Source organism: Phasianus colchicus, chromosome 1 (assembly GCF_987193195.1).
Source record: "Phasianus colchicus chromosome 1, bPhaCol1.hap1.1, whole genome shotgun sequence".
Classification (NCBI taxonomy): Eukaryota; Metazoa; Chordata; class Aves; order Galliformes; family Phasianidae; genus Phasianus; species Phasianus colchicus.
In genome coordinates this window covers 53634094-53654589 of record NC_143436.1, presented here as the reverse complement: position 1 = coordinate 53654589, position 20496 = coordinate 53634094, and the positions used below count along the sequence as shown (strand labels likewise).

The 20496-nt window shown below is 41.9% G+C and overlaps 1 protein-coding gene across 3 annotated transcripts in view; it reads right to left on the bottom strand.

The window, feature by feature from the left end:
- Nucleotides 1-18004: 18004 nt before the first annotated feature.
- The window catches only part of LARGE1 (LARGE xylosyl- and glucuronyltransferase 1), a 276217-nt gene continuing 273725 nt past the window's right edge, over nt 18005-20496 (bottom strand). For all 3 annotated transcript variants that reach the window (XM_090143138.1, XM_031600072.2, XM_090143139.1), the window contains one exon: nt 18005-20121. In XM_090143138.1, coding sequence (XP_089999264.1) covers nt 19924-20121 — 198 coding nt within the window. In that variant the 3' untranslated portion in view covers nt 18005-19923. The remainder of the gene's footprint in view (nt 20122-20496) is intronic.

The window sequence follows — 20496 nt, the reverse complement described above, 5'->3', positions numbered from 1 at the left end:
AGGAATGCCCTCCTCCTTTTGGTGTGGAACTCTCCTCGGGGGGCAGATACAGGACTGCCATCCAATAATTGGTACAACTCTCTGAAAGGGCTTAATATTCTGAGTATCTTCTGACCAGAGTGTAAGGGAAGTGGATGCATTATCATGCCCCATACACTGTGGGTCATAATATTTTAGAAGGTCTGAGGTTCATTTGGCTATCTCCATGCTCCAGACTGGGCTTCCCAAATCACCAGTCAATTGAGTATAAGGGGAGCACATTTTCAGTCCTTGGGTACTTTGCTAAGAATATCTCCTGGTTAACCTTATCCCCAACTGCAGTGAGTCAGTGACATATTACTTAACCTTCTTTGAGCGTTTCAAAGGCAGCCTCAGAGATTTCTCTCTACCTGATACAGATTTTCACCTTGCTTCGGTTGTTAATCCTGTTGTAGCCGCTATGAGAGATCCAGGAATGTGACTGATATTTTCCAGGAGTCTCTAGTGGCAGAACAGTGGCTATAATTAATCATAATTTGTTTTTCTTCCTTCTCCCCCTCACTTAGCATGCAAGCAACAAATCTGATTATAAGTGGGTGGCCTTCCAGATGAAGCAGTTGTCTTTGCAGAAGTTAAAAATGAAAACCAACTTCAAATGCAGCAGGAGATGGGCAGATAAAGTTCCAGGTAAAAATAAATAAATAAATAAAATCATTGAGCTCGTGATTTCACCAACAGAATTACTTTCTGCTCCAGAAGGAATAGGTGTTTTCAGACTAGATTAGCATCACTCTACTGGTAACCCTTTGGAGCAAAATTTCTGGGCAGCAGCCTCTCCAGTTCTGCACGATCTAATATCCTGTGCTTTTGTTTTTGGAGCTGAATATCTTGAATGAAAAATAACACAGAGAAAACCACTGAATCCTGATTGATGTTAGTCATGAGAGGGATAATCCGTCTGATTTTCCAAGCATTCATGTCACACAGAGCCATTAAAAAGAGGTGTTGGGCTGAGAGCAGTACAACTTAGTTTGGGGAATCTGAGACTACAGACTCTGTTCTTTGTTACTGTTATATTTCTAAGGACCAGCAGCTTATGTCCAGTGGAGGATATTGTTCCAAGTACTCAAGGGAAAAGATGAAGAGAGAATAAGTTACTGATACATTAGCTCAGCTGGCAGGAGCAGGATGTAAGTGACCAAGCAGCAATATGACAACATGAAATAATGCCACGTGGTAGGCTCTACTTCATGACACAACTTTTCAAGTTTGCTCCATCACTGGAGCATAATTGGACAGAATCAGTTGTCACAAAAATATATTGTTGTATCAGATAACTTGTCTTCAGATTTTAAAGTGATTGCAAGTGCATCATGATTCTGCCTCTCTTTGTAGGATTTCCTTTATGACTGACAGATACAGGAAGCACAGTCTCCCTGCTCATTAAGGTGACTGAGTTGTGCTCTACTTTAGTGATTCATGATACTCCCACTAAGTGTGAGGTATATAATAGCAATTTTGTACTCATCTCTGTCCAACTCCACTACCCTGAACTGTGCTGATATGGCTTATCTGACTATAGGGTACATATGGATTAGATCTAGATCCTCAGCCCCAGGTAGCATCATCTGCAGGACTTCCTTCCCTACTGAGCATCCTTCACAGTGCTTAGCCAGTAGCATCTTCTGATATTTTTTAGCTTTTCTTTGTGCCTTGCTCTTCACCCAGGTTTTTGCTTCTTGTCCAGACTTTGTAGGCTGCCACTATTAATGCATTTATTTTGGATAAATATGATATGCCTGTTGCCACAGGACCCACCAGGAGCTGAGCACTGTTAAATACCCGCATGTGTTAGTTGCATCTGACACTCTATTTTCATGGTTACTCTTACTTTCATCCAATGCTTGGTTACTTTTGCAGTCAGAAGCGTCCACAAAGTTTCATCGGGGAGATTTTGGAAGCCATATCATAGAATGGCTTGGTTGGAAGGGACCTCAAGGATCATCAAACTTAAACCCGCCTGCTGCAGGCATATCATAGAAGGAAGATCATAGCCAGTGGAGCTTAACTCCATATGCAAGTTGCTGTTATGGCAGGAGATAACTTTCCACCAGCCTTCCTCTGTGCTCTTTCTTAGTCTAATTTTCTCTAAAAAAATTTTTGTGCTTCATTGCATGAAGCAGTAGTATGAATCCATTTGATGGAAAACATGGTGCCAGTTAAAGGGAGGAAAAAATTCAATCCCTGATGACTGAATTGGCTGTTTCTACCCTGTGATGTGGGAGCAACTCACAAAAAAGTTTCTCAGTTTTCATCCCGCACCCCTGAAATTTGGCTTCAACTTCCCTTTTCTCCTTTCTTGTTTGAGAGATTCACATTCTCCTGGAAAGATACCATCGCTCCAAGAGCAAGATTGCCAAATACAACGTGTGCAGTATAATACTGGAAGAGCAGTCAAGTCTCTTAGGGCTAGAAGCTTGGTTCTTCTTTTTAATGCAACACCACTAAAAGCTGTGGGCCTGTCCCCAGCAAAGAATACTGTTGCAGAAACTTAGTCAAGAGCAGCAAAAGGTACATCATTAACTGGCAAAATGAATGCCAGCAAAAAAAGTGAAAAGGCTGTTTCAGCTTCTGACTCCCTCCAAAAGAATCTTTCACTGCTTATTGGGTATTTTACACTGCAATAGTTAACATTCACTAGCTAACTCATTAAAACCACAGTAACTAACATTTTCACACAGTTGCTAGCACGGTGGGCAATAACATCCCAAATACAGAGGCAATAACATTTGTATTGAGCTAGAGGAGAACAAAGAGTCAAAACTACATGCATAGGATGAATGAAAAAATTAGCAGAACAAAGCATGAAACAGAAGAGTGAGCCCCAAGGGAGCAAGAAAGCAGGCCCACCACTGGTCTCAGCCATGCAGAGGGAAGGAAGAAGTGACAACCATCGGAATAAGCATGGTAAAGTCTTGAAATACTCTGACACCCAGTGGCACCCAGCTGAAGCGGCAGCCAGCAGATGGCAATGCCAGCCCACGTACACATCCCTTTGATTGCAAACACGATCAAGGTGGCCCCATTTGCTAGTCTGCATCTCCACATTGCCTGAAAACAGTGAGTTGTGCCTGCTCAACCAGCTCTGTGTAGGCACTTTTCAAAAATGTATTTACTTGTCAATCTTGCAGCCTGTGCAATTGACTTTCCTGAATCACTTGCTATACACAATAGCCTGAGCTATTTTCCCCTGGCTCTCAGCTCTAAGGCAGGTAAGCGATAAGCAGATTTGTGCTGCATGATTTCTCGGTATTTTTAGTGCATGCCTGGGTAAGCCTTTGGCAATGGACTCTGCAACCCGACATCATTAATGCCTTCAGAGATGCCAAGCAAAACTGTAGCCTAGTGCACAACAGAGCCCAGGGAACAGGTGGGCACTGGTAGACCCACCTTGTAGCTGCAGTCTTGTGTCATTCTGGTGGGCTGTTACTTCTCCCATCACTTGTTTCCAGCAGCAAAGCAGTCAAGTTTGGAACTGTTGCAAGAGATTTCATGCATTAAATGGCACTAAAAAGCTTTCTGCCTGTGACCATAAACTTCATTTCACAGCAGTACATGGTTTATGTAGTGGCAAAAGCAGAGCACGGTTAAGAGAGATGAGAGCAGACTGGCTGGTGTGCAGGAGAGCACCTGAGCATGCAGAGCTCCCAGAATATGCTGGGATTGAGCTGCTGGGGGGGAAACAGAGCAGGGCTGTGATGGGTGGGTGGTTGCAGGACTTTCTGTATAGGTTGGATGAGCTCATATATGCTGAGTCTGACGGCAGCTCTAGTGAGAGGGAGCCAGAGGTACCCCCAGTGGGCTGAGTTCAGCAAGCAGCAATGGTGAGAGGTAGTGCTGGTGTGACTGCTCTCAGGGAGCATCTCTGGAGAAAGACTGGCAGAAAATTCCTGCTCCTGCCTGCATCTGTTTGCTCGTGTGCTTGGGCATCCTCCTTATCCAGGAGATGGATAAGCCACATAGGAACCTCTGCCCAGTATTTGCAGCTGCCTTCAGAGGCTCACAGCAGCTTCTCCTTCATGCTTTCCCTGTGATCTTTCATTGCTCTTCCTCATCTTCCTGTCCTAGCTTAATAATTTCTTATGTTGGTCTTCTTCCCCTCCTAAGCCTATTTGCTATTCCCACCACCCTATCCATTTGTCTCTGGCTCACTTTCAAGACTGTTTACACACCATCCTTCCCTTTCTGAGCAGTCTCCTCTCACATCATTCCTTCCTCGCTGCTTCTTTGGTGTATTTTCTCACATATCTTCCAGAGGGTCGTTAGAAATTTTGTGAAGACCTCTCTGCAGCAGCAAAGCAGAGGTGTAGGGGCCAAGAAGGGTTTAAGATACTTGTCCCAGCTATCTCTACAGCCACTGAAAAGAGGAACTAACCAAATGTAATGCTACTTCATTGGATCCATTGAACAGTGACCTCAAAAGATCTCTGATACAATCTTCTACTCAAAGCAGGGTCAGCTCTCAAGTCAGACTGGGTTTCTTAGGGCTCAATTCAGTTATGCCTTCAAAACCTCAAGAGATAGAACCTACATGGCCTCTCTGAGCAACCTATGCCTTTGCTTGACAGTCCTCAGGTAGAAAAGTTTTTCCTTCCAACTAATCTGAACATCTACATCAAATATGGATTTAATATAACTGAGGCATTTTTAAAAAAATTTTTTTAATTTTGTTTTTACTTTTTTAGGAGATATTGCCACATTGACAAGCTGATTAACCTCAACCTACTTCAAATAACTCAGTACTAAAATGCATTGTAAATCACCTTTTCTACAGCATACATACTGTGGAGGCTGGACATCTGTGGGACATCACATACTGCAGCCTGCAGCGCAGGGCATCCAGCCACAATTTTCTCATCTCGATCCTGAACTCCCCAGCTGGGAGAGGAACAGAAACAAAGGGACCTACAGGGGCCTCTCATTGCTCTACAAAAACCAGCCCCACAGAACTGCCAGCAGAACACTGCTCCCTCAGAACCAGCAAACTACATGGCGGCTGTGCACCAAAAGAAAAGACTCACTCACACATTTTCTCACCTGGTGTCACTACAAGCACACATACAGCCCTACACTATCGTCTTCTAGTTAAAGTCGAGTAGAGATGCAACAGAGATGGCAATATTTCCCTTTTCAATAACAAAGTGCTCTGGCTCCCATGCATATAGCTTTGTAACAGCTTGTAAAGCAAACCACATTTAGCACTGAAATCAGCAGTAAAATCCCATCTGATCTGGTTTGGTTTTTTTTTTCTTTCTTTTCTCCCCCTAGGAACAGCTGGGTTAAAAATCTTTGACTAACAAGTTTTCACTGCCATACTAATCAACTTTTCTTAATCAAATCAATGAACCATCCAATTTAAATCTGTGTCTCATGAAACAAACATTTCACAAAAATTCAGGTGCAATAAATAACCACCAAACTCTAGATACTGAGCTTAAAGGCACCCCCTGGCTCATGACTCCTGTCCTTCCTGACAGCCAGAGAAGGGAGAGAGCATTTGCTCAGGTCATTGGCCAGTTCCGTGCTGCACCTGGGAGGGAAAATCAGCTCCTTCACTCTGCCATGTTCTGCTTTAGTTTGTAGGACTATGTGCAATACTGAGGCAGAAGGACTTTTACGGGCTCCAGCTGAAAACTAAACATCCTGTTGTTATTTTGAGGGGCACTTTAAGTTAAGATTCTGGGCTTCGTGCTTAACTGGAATGAGCAGAACCGGCAGATTGTTTCCATTGCTCAAAATAAATCTATCCTCTCTGCAGGGGGAAGACAACAAAATTAAGTCTGGCCATGCGTAGGCAGACATCCCCACAGCAAGGCAATTCCCTTCAGAGAGGAAAGCTCTCATCCAAGAACAGCTTTGACGTACAGTACCAAACACCCCCGCTATATTAGAAAGCAAAAGCACAATGACATCATGGTAACTGGCACTGACGAGCACACCCTTTACTGGGTAGGCAAGTAGGGACAAGGGTTTGTGTTTCTGCTCCTTAAGTAACCTGCAGGAAAACACTGGGCTTCACCCAGTGAAATAACCTGAGATGGTCTGTGGCGAGCTTGCAGCACTTCTAGACAACACTGTGCAAAAAATCATAGAATAATTAAGGATGGAAAAGACCTCTAAGATCATCTGGTTCAACTGCCCACCTACTACCAGTATTAAGTGTAACATGATAGAAAATGCAGCAACAACACCAGCGTAACAAGATCCTAGCCTGCAGCAAGAAAGGACTTGCTCAAATACAACATCCGTAGACACAGAAATAAAGGAAAGAAGCTACTTACCTTCCTAAAACCTCAGGTACACAGGGAATCTCCATAAGCTACCCTTGCCCCTAGTGCCAACCTTTACATGAGGTTTGGGAAGGAATGAATCCTGACTCCACCCCTTACAGTCACTGAGGTGCACTTGTGTGCACATGAGCTCCCCTGGGTTGGCCCTGCCTTCCTACCAGGTGCTCAATCACTGCTTCAGGCTGTGACTCAGCATTTCTGGTTCTCTTAGCAGCCACTAACCATGTCCCTATGTACCATATCTGCCCTTTCTTTAAACACAGTGACTCCACCACTCCAACCTCTGTGAGGGTAGTGGCATAGCCAGAACAAGCAGGAAGTTTCCACAGCAATTTTCCCAGTGCTAGGAATGATCTGTGCTCTGCAGGCTTCCAGCCTACCTGTATGAAAGCACACAGCCTCGCCACCTGAAGAGCCACCATATAGGGGAAGAATGCAAAGAGATGGAATAGTGAAGATAGTGTTTCTGTGGGAGCAGCAGTGAGGCTGACAGGATGGCAGATCCCAGCAAGCAGCGTGAAAGGGCTGCTCTCAGCAAGAGACACCCAGGAGTGCTCAAGGGAAAGAAGAATCCAAGGGCACAGTAAAGGGAAGGTAACCATATATGAATGCCTCACGCTTTTCTGTGCAGTTCAGAAAAGGGGAACATTTGCTTCTAAAGAGTGTTGTTATGCCCTGAAGCAGAGGATGAATTGAACTCGTTATAGTTGTTCATCTTTCTCCCTGGTGGCCACTTCAAAATATTGGCTTTTGTTTCAAAAATGTGTACAGTACTTATATTTGCAAAATTAACCTTCAAAAATCAGAACCTAGCATAAATGAAGATGCTGCATCAGCATAGAGCCTGGAAGAGAAGCTCAGAAACACTGCTGCCATTCACCACCTGAGGTAGCTGCCAGCTGTGGAGCCAAACTGGGATGCAATGTCAGAAAAAAACCTGTTTCTCTCCTGATGTACAGAGGGTATTTAGTGACCAGCTGATGCTATGGATTTAATGCAGTCAGTAATAGGAGGAAGAATAACTGTCACCCCATTATGGCTTTTCTCTGAAGAGATGTATGTTTCTCTTTTATTTATGTTCAAATACAAGATTACCCAGGCTAGATTTTTATAAATCTTCCAGGGCCTAAACTATGAGATCCAACTTTTCGCCTTGTGAATTCAATTTTGACTTTCCCCCCACAGCCACCAGACACCTTGCCATCATACAAGAATTGTTCTTGAGATATGATTTGGGTGGGAGGAAAAAAGGGAAATGGTAGGCTACGCTCTTTTAGTACATAGGGAGGTAAAGACATAGTAACCAGATTTGATCTGTGGAAATAAGAGACAAAAACTGAAGTGGCTAACTAGAGAGAGTGATGATCTTCTCTGAAGCCACTTAAATGGCTAAATCTATGGCAGAACTCCCACTGACACCCGAGTAACAACTCCTGGATCTTGAGCTGGATAACATACCATGGGGTAGGAAACACACATACATCCCATGTCTGCCCATACCACCTGGTCACTGGCAGCTTAAAAGTGGCTGTGGTCATACATGGGTCACTGGGAGTCATGCAAAGAGCCAGGACGATGCCGGGCTGAGTAATGCCTCATCAGTATTTAGTCTCAGGATCTCAGCTTGCCTTCTTTTGCTGAAACCTAGCTTCTGACCCCAAAGTAAGCATATAGCAATCTGCATTACTATATGTCCTACAGCATTAATATTTGATGCAAATCCTAAAGGAAGCTCTCTTTCTTATTACTGATTTGTCAAAGGTGGATGGGTAAGAACGGTTGTGGGTGATGTATGTAGAAACAGCAAAGGCAGAGGATCCCTTCTGGGAACCTGATTATTGAAAATCAGCTGCTATTTACACAGTTAATGCCATTCACTTCTTACACCTGCTCAGTCATTCATTTCCCAATGCAAGCCAGCTTTGCCCTGCTGCAAAGTCAGGGAATTTAAGGGAGTTCCACCTGCAGCTTTTCTCTTTCTCTCCAGTGACTGCAGAGTTCAGCTCATAAAACCCCCATCTGTATATTTCCACCCTTTCATCTTCCTTTCTTTTTTTTCCTACCTATTTATATGTATATATACTTTTCCCAGTATTTATGCCTCTGGTAATGAATCCACAGTGCTCTCACTCTAAGTCTTTTTGGTATCCCAGTCTGTTCCAGTGCCACACAAAAACTATTTGATCTGTAATCATTGCGGGGGGGGGGAGGGAAAGAGCAATTCAGCCAGCTTTCCAATTTATGCCAATCTTTGCCCACATTCTGTTGAATCATTCAGAGAGGCTCCATACTGTACATCTAGGGACAAGCTATTCTTTATGATGTCCCTACAGATGCAAATTCTGTGCTGACAAATGCACTCTTTAGTAGATGCTACTTTAAAAGTTTGGCTTGAAAAAAAGCAAGCACACACAAAGAATTATGCAACTGACCTGTCTTCCCACTCCTGCCCTCATCTGCTTTCTTTGTAAAGAAACTCTTCTGCAGAGAAGCCTCAGGCCATGAAGTGGCAAGGAGGGAATGAGGGAATGAGGGAACTGTTTTCTTATGGTTTCACTTGGAAGTGATGAAAGATGTAGCAGTGTAAGTGCTGAAGTGAGATTACGGGAGGTCAGCTGCAACTCTGAGCACCTGAAAAACTTAGCCATCTATCAGCAAGGGTTAATTAAAAGAAAAGTGGAGGCTTCTGTTTTTTATCTAGTGTTTTCTATTGCCAAGAGAAGGACTTGCATATTGGAAAATCCATCCTTCTTCCCAGCAGATAAAGCATTTGCAATACTAACCTGTGGGCTGGGTTGGCTTTTGTGGTGTTGGTGAGATGTTGGTCATTGAAGGGGATCCATCTGCCTCTTGTCATAATTAAGTATGAACTGAACAATTTCTCCCATATGCCAAAGTCTTTGATTACTTTGATTACCAAAGTCTTATCTTTGATTCCTGTCAACAGCCAGCAGGTCAAGCTCAAGAAAAGCAGATAACCCTGGGATTAATGCAGAGCAGATAAGGACTCACCTGTCTTCCCCAGGGACAGCTTTGTGCTAATGCGTCTGATTGAACCACAGTTGGAGGCATAAACCAGATTAAAGACAACGATAAAGTGAATTAAAAGTAATAAAAGGCTCAAAGATGAAAACTGAACAATCCACAACCTTTCTGCCTTCTGTTTCCATCGGAAGAAACAATAGCTCTGAAACCAGCACATGTCAAGTCAGACACCGGGAAGGAATGGAGAGGATTATTTCACAATTTTATTGCACAACTGAAAATTAACCTTTTCCTTTTTTTTTTTTTTTCTTTTTTCTTTTTAATATATTTACAAGCCATTGATTTTTGCACACACAATCTAAACAGCACTTTCCTCGATAAAATTGCCACCTAGAAAACTTACACATGGACTGAAGCAAACATGTCAACTAAGTGGTCTGCGTTAAACGTGAGTTGCCTCAGTGTAACCCTGGGGGGAGGCGCGTGGTAGATGGGGCAGCAGAAGGAAAAAATATGCATTTTTTCTTTATTTTTCTTTTTTCTTTCCTGAAATGTTATTTAAGGACCTTTCCCCAACCTGGGAAGGAAACAAAAGGTTTTGCTATTAGCTCAAGCAGAAGGCCAGGCAGTCAGGTATTGCACTGACAGGGTGGTGATGTGAAGATACAAACCCCTTCAGCTCAAGCCTTGCTAGCAAGTGACAAGCTTTGTTTCGTGCATGTTTCACCTTAAAGGTCACAACAGCCCAATTTTCTCCTGGAGGATGTAAAATCACCTTGGTCGTGACAGACCAGGAGTGAGGTTTGAGCCTTAGGAAGAAACACAGAGGGAAGGATGAATTTTCTTTTCTTCTCTCCCATGGATTCCCTACTTGTACTTTAGGAAAAGTGCAGGCTGACACCAGCCAGCAGCAGTTACACAGCAGTAATATGGTGCAACAGACACTGCACAACCAGACCATGGGCGATATTTTAATCATCATTATGAAGCTTGCAGCTTTGTGCTGCAAATGTGTACTTTTCTGGCTGTTAGCATGAGGTGCCTGTCACAATGTGTATCGCAGTCTCTGGAGTCCACACATCACCCCCCTCCCAAGACTGATCCACCCACACGTTTTCCATCACACAGATCGTTGTTTTCAAGATTGTCAGTTAATACTGAGTTTACAGCCTTGTAGCACTTACTGCTCAGTTTCCAGGAGATTTTGACACCTGCAATCTTAGATAAGGAGGTGGCAGCTCTAAAACTGGAGCTCGCTAGCCCAGATTTGTCCCACGTTACTTCAGGCAGGTGCATGCCTGAGAGACCCGCGTGGGGAACCTTCAGCACTGCAGCCTTTTCTGCTCATCATAGAATCACAGAATCATTAAGGTTGGAAAAGACCTCTAAGATCACCTAGTCCAACCATCAGCCCATCCCCACTAAGCATGTCCCTCAGTGCCACGTCCACACGGTTCTGGAACACCTCCAGGGACAGTGAGTCAGTGAGCAGAGGAGTGATTTAATGCTTAGGTGAACATTAAAGTTCTCTGGAGAAGTCCTGCTCATTCCATCAATTACCGAAGGAAGCGTAGGGGACAGATCCAACATCACAGCTCTCAGACAGCTGCCAAGTTGTCATATGGGATGAATCTGGGCCTGAAGGCTTCCAGCTGGGCACCCAAAAGCATGGAGTTCTGGACTTACAAGGTACAAGATATTTAGATCATTTCAGTGTTACCTTTCTTCAGATTATGGGACTTTTTCTGGTGCAGGGTGGAGAAACAGAGCAAATTATGCCAGTGTGACCTATAGTGAAATTCGAAGGAAAAGGAGTGTTTGTAGAATTATTATGTGATTTAGTGCTTGTCCATTGCAAAATAAGCTTTGTGAGATGGCTTTGTGAAAGGCAATTCAATTGTGTAGGAAAAGCAAAATCAAATGACAACTGTCAAATATTCTAAAGTCTTTGTTTCTTCCAGAGCCACACAATCACCATCACCATTTTACCCACTGCTAGCAAATTGTAGTTAGATGCCCTAAGGAACCTGATCTCCTTTTGGCCTTAATCCTATAAAGAATCTAAGTCTCTCTGTTCCCAACCCACAGCAGCCCAAGTATTTGTTTTATTTAAGTGAATTCATGCCGGTTAAGGGAGCCAATAGTGGAAAGATGCTTTTACCCTATTTAACAGACATAAGTATCTATGCTGTCTTCAGAGTACCTGCCAACACATACTTAAGGTTGCGTAAGCGTGGATTTGGGAGTATGGGATATTGAGAATGCAGGACATGAACAGAAAACTCTACAACAGGCTGTCTGAAGGTTTCTGAAATTGATTTCAACAGAATGTGTAGCAAATTTGCACGTTATGGAAATTTGTGCAAACTTTTTGTACATGCAGATGATTTCAACCCAATTGGATAATCCACAGTGATACTCTCAAAACAACATTTTTCTGGAAGGCATACAGTTTAGGCTATAGAAAAGTTTGAAAAATGTCAATATATCTAAAATAATGCAAGACACAGTGATTCCATCCTTATAGCTTCACATTGCTGGTTTTCCTCTTAGGCTTAGACTTGAAAATTAAAATGGGAAAAAGCTGCAGAACAAATTTATTTGGAGGCCCAAGTGCCATGCCATGGTGTATTGGTAACTCATGCAGGGGGACAGCACAAGCCAGTGGTCTTTCATACTTAGAAGATGATAGAAATGAAAGCTTTGATAGCACAAAGCAAAAAACAATCCCTGAGGCTACAGAAAGGGCACCTCTATACTAAAGAGGTGATTAAGTACTTCTCAACAGTTCCTGTTCTGTGCCCTAGAACATACTGTAATATTTGCAGGTCCGATGCAGGATAGAGATGTATTGGCTTGAGAAAATAAAGTTTGGCAAACTGTTTGTCTCATGTATGAAAATGGAAATGAAAGCAACAAAAATTATAAAATATTTGGATCTTAGGCGAACCCATTTAGGGAATTACTTTCATTACATACACATGTGGAAACAGAAAGGAGAAGACTGTGCCTCTATTTTCTGCTTTGATTACAAAACCTGGTGGATATTTTGCACTTATCATGCATCTCCACGAATATTAATCCTCATGAGTCCATACAGAAAGCATTGCTTTTTTGGATTGCCTTTGCTGTATTTCGAATAAACCCTAACAGAAAGCAAAAGATGTAAACTATCCATGAGTCATAGATAAGATATTAATTATCCATGGCTGATTTGGACATATGAATAATTATAGCAAAGTTCACTAATGTTATGGACAGAAAGCATCATTTTGTTCATGATATGTCTATTCTCTTATCAACACAGCAGAAGCTTACTGCTCAGCTTGAATGATGAGTCTCAAGCCAGCTGGATTAACTGCTGCTAATATAATTAGTAAGCACTGGGCAAGATGTTGAGGGAAAATAAATACACTTCCTATTTCATTCAACCCACCTCTAGCTAAACCCAAGGGACCTATGTCACTCCCTGTGAGCACACATCTAAAATGTAGAAAAGCTCCACAAAGTCTGCTGGAATAATAAATTTAATTTGGAACTCGCTATCGCCCTCTCACAAAAACTCAAAGCAGGCAGCAGTGCTGTCCTCCCTGCTGCTGGTGTTTAGTTCCGACTGGATGAAGAGTTCACAGATCAATCAGCACCGGATGGTTTTTCCTTTCCTTACAGCATCGCTGGAGAGCACTGGCTGGAACAACAGATCCACAGGCAGATCAAAAGACAAAACTCTACGAACCTCGCTAAAGATAGCTTTGCCCAAACCATTGACCCCAGTGCCGACTTAAGGTGCAGGCAATTTTACAAAGGCTGAATAATCAGACTCCTACTGTTACCCAGCTGCTATTATCTTTTTTTTTTTTTTACTTTTACTTTCCATTAAGAGCAATCCAAAGAATTGAAACAAATTAAATATCTTTGAGCTGAGAACGGTTTAATCTCAGTGCAAACTTCCATGAATTTCACAGCCCACAGAATGTTCTACAGTTGGACCACAACGATCAGCATTTGGTAAGAAATGCCCATCAGTTCAACCCATGAACAATTTCACAAAAAGCCCTCTGATAGAGCCCAGAATACTTTTGCCTTTCTCATTCCTCTGGAAATTTGGCCACATAAAGTTATTTACTCCATCTCTTTTTCTCTGCTTTCCTGACAAACTATGCCAATAGCCTTCAGTGCTCCCTGAGTGGGGGCAGACACACTGGGGCTCAGGCAGAGCTGGGATTCATCACTATTGCATGCTCAGCTGTTAGCATTCATAGGCTCAGGGCTGAGTGCTGCATGGCTTCTGAGTGTGTAATTTCCATCAGCTCCATGGGATTCCTCCATGCTAGAAAAGCCCATAGAACAGAAACTGCAGGCATTCTGCTCAGAAAGCCTGAGGGCATGGGGGATAATTGATTTTCCTAAATCACAGTTTAAACCTATCTCTCAGAAAAAAAAAAAAAAAAAAAAAGTTAAAAAAATGTCTGGCTTTGCTCAGAATCGAGGCAGCTCTCATATTATGAAAAGCTCTGTGTGAGCAAAAGTAAAAAGAAGTATCACCCAGATGCCTCAATCCCTGAGTACCATCCACTCTGTGCACAGAATGATAGATGAATCCTCTAAAACACCCAGCAAATGATCGTGTAGGGACTATGTTCTAATCTGTACATAGCAGGGGACAGAAATAAGTCGTATGAGCCAAGCACCAGCTCCAGCAGCAACATGTATCTTTCACATGGCTGATCTTTCAGCCTTAGCAGGAGTTTTGTGATAAAATGGTTAATTTGGATAATGTATGTGTCCACTGTCTGAAAAATATGCTGCCATAATACTGTGGAATAGACTTAGCTTGGCTTGAGTTACTTGGCCTACTGTTTGGAGACCTCTTCTTGAATGTGAGGATCTACATGTCTGACTGGAGAACTAGCCCCAAGTCAGAACTATTTATTTTGGATTGAAATCTTGTGTCTCGTGGCAACACACCATGGAGCTCAAATGAAGCCCTTATCACCTGCACAATGCTTCTCATGAATGCATTTTGCAGAAGTTTAGGACATTCTGATATTTTACATCCTGATACTATCGATAAGCTAATTCTCCATTACAGTAACTATTAACATGTCTGGATATCTAAATCCATATGATACCTTACATGAACAAATATTTAGCTGTTTTTCTAATTCCCAGAGTCTTTTTTTTTTTCAACTGAGTGCAATCACTCCACTCTGTAGAGCAAGCAAACCCCAAATTCCCAGTATTAGTAAGAGGAACACATTCCAGCCAGCTGACTGTAGAAAAGCTTCTTCTGAAATTCTTGAGGACTTTGTGTCTTGTCTTGGGAATGCAGAACTACTGATGAAAACAAGTTCCAATAAAAGCAAGGTATTGCTAAATCCAGATTTGTAAGCTTTTCCTGATCCCTGACTTGCTGTGCACAGCCAGCAGCTTTTTCAAACTTAAATTTATACAGTGAACCAGAATAACACTCTTTAAACATTTAGCAGTTCACTGGAGTGTTTAGCTGTAAACATATGGTCTGAATGTGCATTCTGAATTACTACCATAAAAATTACTTCATTTAGCTGTCAATGCTTCTGCATTTTCAATGCTGAAATGGAAACAGCAGGTTATTGGCTGTCATTGTCTACAAGTGACTTTGTTTCAATCTCATTCACTGGAGTTTCAGAAACTTTGCTCCTTTCTTTTTTCTAAAACCAAATTGGTTTTGAGCTAACAAAGATACTTTTTTTGTGCACTCCTACCTTCTAATGTATTAGATTTGCTGAAATTCATAAATAATGATGCTCACCCCACTTGCTGAGCTTGCTGTGTTCTCCTGTCGCTGCACTCAAACCTGAGGAACACCCATACAATGTCTGGCAGAGCAGCACGGAATGTCTTGTGCAATGCCTAAGAGTAATATTTCTGCTGATTTGCCAGGGCTCCCTGCGCTATTGGTCATTAATCTTTCTCAGCCAAAAACAGATGGGGCTATTAGGCAGCCTGAAGTAATGGGGGAAACTGGCAAGATACAGAAGGAAATGCATTATCTTCTGGATAGAATTGCATGTAAAAATGAGAACATAAAAAATGTATTTTTCATATTTAATTGGACGATGTACGATTACATCTACCAGAAAATAATGTGCGATGTGTTTTGTGCAGGGCATTTATAAAACTGCTCAGCTGTGCCAGGGCCTTATTTTCCCCTGCAGAGAGAAAGAGAAGCTACAGTCCTGACAAGATTTTTTTGTCTTTTTTTTTTTTCCTAACACGGCGCTTACTCTGCTGCAGTAAGTGCTGCAAATAGCACTACAAAGTGCCTCCACTTGTCACAGTATAAGGAAAATGCAGTTTATGATTCACACACAAACCACATGAAGCCTACCCGGTAAAAATTCAGCACTTAAGAACAAACTTGTGAATATCTGATTTTCAGTCTAACGAGAGCGGTGGAACTGCAGGTACGTTGCTAATTCCTTTGTGTCACTGTGTCCAAGATGATGGTTACAAATACAATAAAAATCACACATATGAAGTGGAAGCAGATTGCTCATACAGGAAAACAGCAAGGCTGGACGGAATTACTGGAAGTAAGACTTGGAAAAAAAAAATCTGATCGATATTAAGGACTATTCAGGAAAAACAAAAACATTTTCAAAAAGTAGATGGTAAAGGGCAGATGATCCTTAGCCAGTGATCGTAAGTGATAAGAGGGAAATTACAGCCAAATATTTGAAGGTGTATGCTGTGACAACAGTGAGAAATCATGAAGACATATTAGTGGGCTATAATGAGGCATTAAATATAGGTAAGAGCAATGGCCAAAACTTTAATTGCAAAGCCTGTTTCATCAAATGGAGAAGCATGAAAACAAAAATAGAAGGACTGAGTGCCAGCTAACAGATTATTACTTGAAACAGTAATTATGTCCAAACCAGAGTAGGAGGTCAGAAGGTGCTGGGAAATACACAGTTCAGGTTCTGGTGCTGGAAGAGGCTTACAGGGCTGAAAAAGACATCAAGAACTTGAGTTTTGGAATGGAGAGGAAAGGGAAACACAGGACAAGATGTGTCAAGATAAGACCCTCAGTAAAAAGAACACAAGAATTCTGCTGGCTTTTATTTCTGATCCCTTCACTAGGAGAAGGTTAGCATTTAGGAAGCTTGAAGAGGGAATTTCTTCAAAACAAATTCCCCCTTAAAATCTCATAGGGTGATATTTCACATTAGATTAAAAAAAAAAAAAGAAAAAAAGAAAGAGACCACCTTTTTTCTTTTAAAGAAACAATCAGCAGCCCTAAATAAACAGAAAAAAATACCAACAACTTTGAAATCCTCAGATTAAAAGTGGAAGGGGCTTGTAAATTTGGTATCCCCTTACATAAATGAAAGAGAAGGATGAAATGCTAGTAATTCTAAATTAGAGATTTTTGAAGTTATTCAGACCAAACTGGAAATCTTCATAGAGAATGGAAGTGAAAACTTTGTAAAGCTGAAAGGAAGGTATGTAATAGTTAAGATGGACTTTGAGCGAGGTAAGAAGGAATCTGAAAAGCAAATAGTAGGAAGTTAATGCTGAAAGCTCAGTACACTGAAAGCAGAAAACTGGAGAGAGTCAGTAGGCCACCCCAAACAGTAAGTAGAGGGAACAATTAAAGACAGTAAGGATATTGACAAAAATCTAAATGATTCATTTGCATCAGTCTTCATCAGAGATGGTGTCTGAATGGTATCTAAATGAGAGACTCACACTTTTAAAATAACAAAGATAAGGAGAGGTCATGGACTGAAGACTCAAGAGAGAAGAGGGTGGAACAAATCAATAAATCAAAGGCATTAAGTTATCAAGTTTATCTGACATTTCTTGAAGAATTTGGGAGAAATCTGAGAATTAAGTAGCAAAGTTGTTAGCAAATATCTATCATGGAAAAAGACTGGTGGCCAGTCATATTATAGCTGAGTTGGGGATTTTTGCTGGTGGTGTTTTTTTCATTCTGTTCGAGGATCCTTGGCAGTTAAAAGACAGGTAAGTAAGCCTAATTTGCTACCAAGTAATTGGCTGAAATGTGTTAGAATCACACAAGGCCCACATCTCACAAAATGGAAAGCACACAGACAAACATAACATGACAGAAACAACTCAGAATCAGGTCTGTAAGGAAAAACAAGAAGACTCTTTGAACCTACTGCCAATCTCAGAGCTGGTAACACCAGCCCACACATCTAAGTCTATCCAGGAGGTCTCATGATTGAACAGATAGGCAACTAGTAAGCTACCACCCTGCCCCTAGTTTGCTTCTCATGATAAAGGAGAAAATAATGTTCACACTGATACTGCTACACCCAAAATAAGTACAGGTCCATGCTACAGGTTATGGTGTTGCAATCTAGTCCATCCTTGGGCAACACTGTTAAGTCAAGGAGAAACGTACATCCAGAAATGAAGATTTTTATAGATATATGAAACATAACCGTGGCCACACTGAAAATCTGACAGTAGATTCTGTGTAGGAACAAATGTTCAGCTCTCCTAGGATCAGCTTTTCATATCTTTCCGCACATTAGATAATAAACAGGACTGTGCTGCAGGGTTCTTCTAATTCTCAATACACAATGACCTGGACTCTCAATGGTGAGTAATATAGGACTTGGGGAAGGTTTTTTTTTTTTTTTTTTTAAATATAAATATATTTTAGCCAAGACTATCTAAGCACTCGTTTCATTTCTTCCCAGCTCTTCACAGGTTTATATGTAAATCTTTACATAAAGCCATTAAGAACCAAAAGAAAGCACTTTGGAAAACTGTGTAGCAATGTATTCTTATACAGTCAACACTCCCAGGGGAAAAAGTAGTAATTACACATAGCTTCCCACCCCTTTTTATTTCTTGTCAAAAATGTTGCCTTTTTTGACTTTTCTTATATATACACAGCATGATGAACTGATATTTGCAGTTTAAATGTCTGGTTTAACTGCATGGTTTCCACCGTAACAGAAAGCTCTCACAAAATGTCAGGTTGGAAATAAAACCGAGCTCTAGAGGGATGAAGCGGGGAGGAAAGTAAAAGGTGCAGTGGCTGAAAAACAAAATGGAACAAAGTGAGCATAATGCACTGTGGATCCATTTTCCCAGCTCAGGCAATGGTATTGGTACATGTGGTTGCACAGGGATCTGGGGAAGGGAGAGAGACACATTTCTCACTGAGCCGTTTCTGCTTTCTCTATTAACACTGCAAAAGAAATTACAAATAGCCCTGCAAAGGGTAGTGCATTAAACCTCATCTCCTTATCCAATGTAAACACAACATTAATACTGAAGAATAAAGAAAACGGTAAAAAGTCCAGTGTCTTGTTTTCTGTGTTTTGCTTGTTAGGTTTCCTTTCCACCCTCCAGAATATTCCTGTGTGTATCGAAGTTGTGAACGTGACCAGTCCACATTTAAGCAAACACTCACACTCAGATTCCCAACACATTCTTTTCTCCCTCGAATGGGGAATTTATTCCTAACAGTTCTGTTCCTTTTATTTATATACTCCTTTAACGAAGTAGTTCTCAGACCTTGTAGCAGGCAGGAGAGCACTCAGGCTGTAAGTTGCCATGCTTATATTGCCTGTTCAGCAAAGTAGTCCACTTAAAGCCCAATGCCCGACGCCTTCACAGATGGGCATGCACTGAAATGAGTCTACGAATCAATATCCCCCCGCACAAAATGCCTTGTAGGCAAAATCCAATTCTTGCCTAAAAAAGATAAAGAGTTACAACCAGGCCCTTTATTTTATGAGACACACATGAACAAGTTGCTCTGGTGAAAGCAGACCTTACACTGACAGGTTTTGTTCACTTTCTAGCCGAGCTACTGATCTCCTTTACTGGACCATTAGAACTAAATATGGCAAAGAAATACAAGGGGAACATTTCCTCTGCAAGGAAAGGAACAGCTTTTAGGATGGGGGACGGCAGGGCAGGGCATAGGGGATTTTCCTGATAAAACGTAACTAATTTGAGAATAAAAGACCAACCAATACCATGTACACACCTAAACCAGTAACACACCTTCTCTGGAGTGCAGTATTATATAAGTGTCCCCTTCATTTTCAAGGCTAATTCAGACTTTTGGCTCATCCTGCTTTAACAAGGTCATCCATGTTGAGGGCCACTGTGAATGTTCACAGGTGAAAGTTCCCTTTCAGAGTAGTGCAGATTTGAAATTCATAGGACAGCGACCCGAAGATCTTCCTTTAGAGTTAAAAAGTATGTCTCATAATTAAATAGCAACATGAAATCCTATATTCTGAAGGTCTGTCTTTGCTCTGCAGTTAAGAGAACAGAGTGCATTCCCAGCTCACGCCTCATTCCCACCTCCTGTGGTATGGCGGGTGAGTGGCTGGCCCCTCTCACTGACACCTCACAAATTCTAAAGCTGAAAGGCCTGGGATCATTGAGGAAGGGACTAATGACCGCAGTCTGAAGACATGTCACTTCAAATCCCTACTGTTAGAACTGCCAGGTATGGTATAAAAACAGAGAGTATTTCTCAGTTTGAAGTTTGAAGACTGGGCCCCAAACGTTGAGTGGCTCCTCCCTCCAGCATCTCTGTTTCCTGTAAATGGGCTCTGCTGTGCTAGCTGTTGTTTTCTGCCGTGAGATATTTGAGAGCTGCGAAGCCGTAGTGACGTGACATGTCCTGCTGGAACTCCTCCTTCAGGGTCTTGAGACAGATGCGGTATTGCTTGTTGGAGCGGAACTTGGTGATGTCGAAGCTGGGGGCGTGCGGCATGTGGATCATGTAGGCATTGGGCAGCACCGTGAACTCGTACTCCTGGGGGAGAAAGACACCAGCTGTGAGGGGTGATCCCGAGCTCTCCTGCAGTGCACCTCTCTCATACCTCCACAGTCAAGCACGTTCCATCATGCGACAGCGCAGTGTAGGCCTCAAAAACAACTAACTCACACAACTATGCCAAATAAACCTTTTTTCAAGTTATACTTTTTTTTCTGTGTATGAAAGACTACTTTGTCTTTGAAAATATTTTACTCCGATAAGCCAAATAATAGCAAAACCGTGCTGAGGTCATGCCTGAAGCCATGTCTGCAGCACAGATTTTGCAGTAATGTGCTTGCAACCAACTGTGAATGCACACAGCGTGAGCCTCAAATATCCATGTAAAAGCCTGCTCTTGCCCCTCTAATTTGT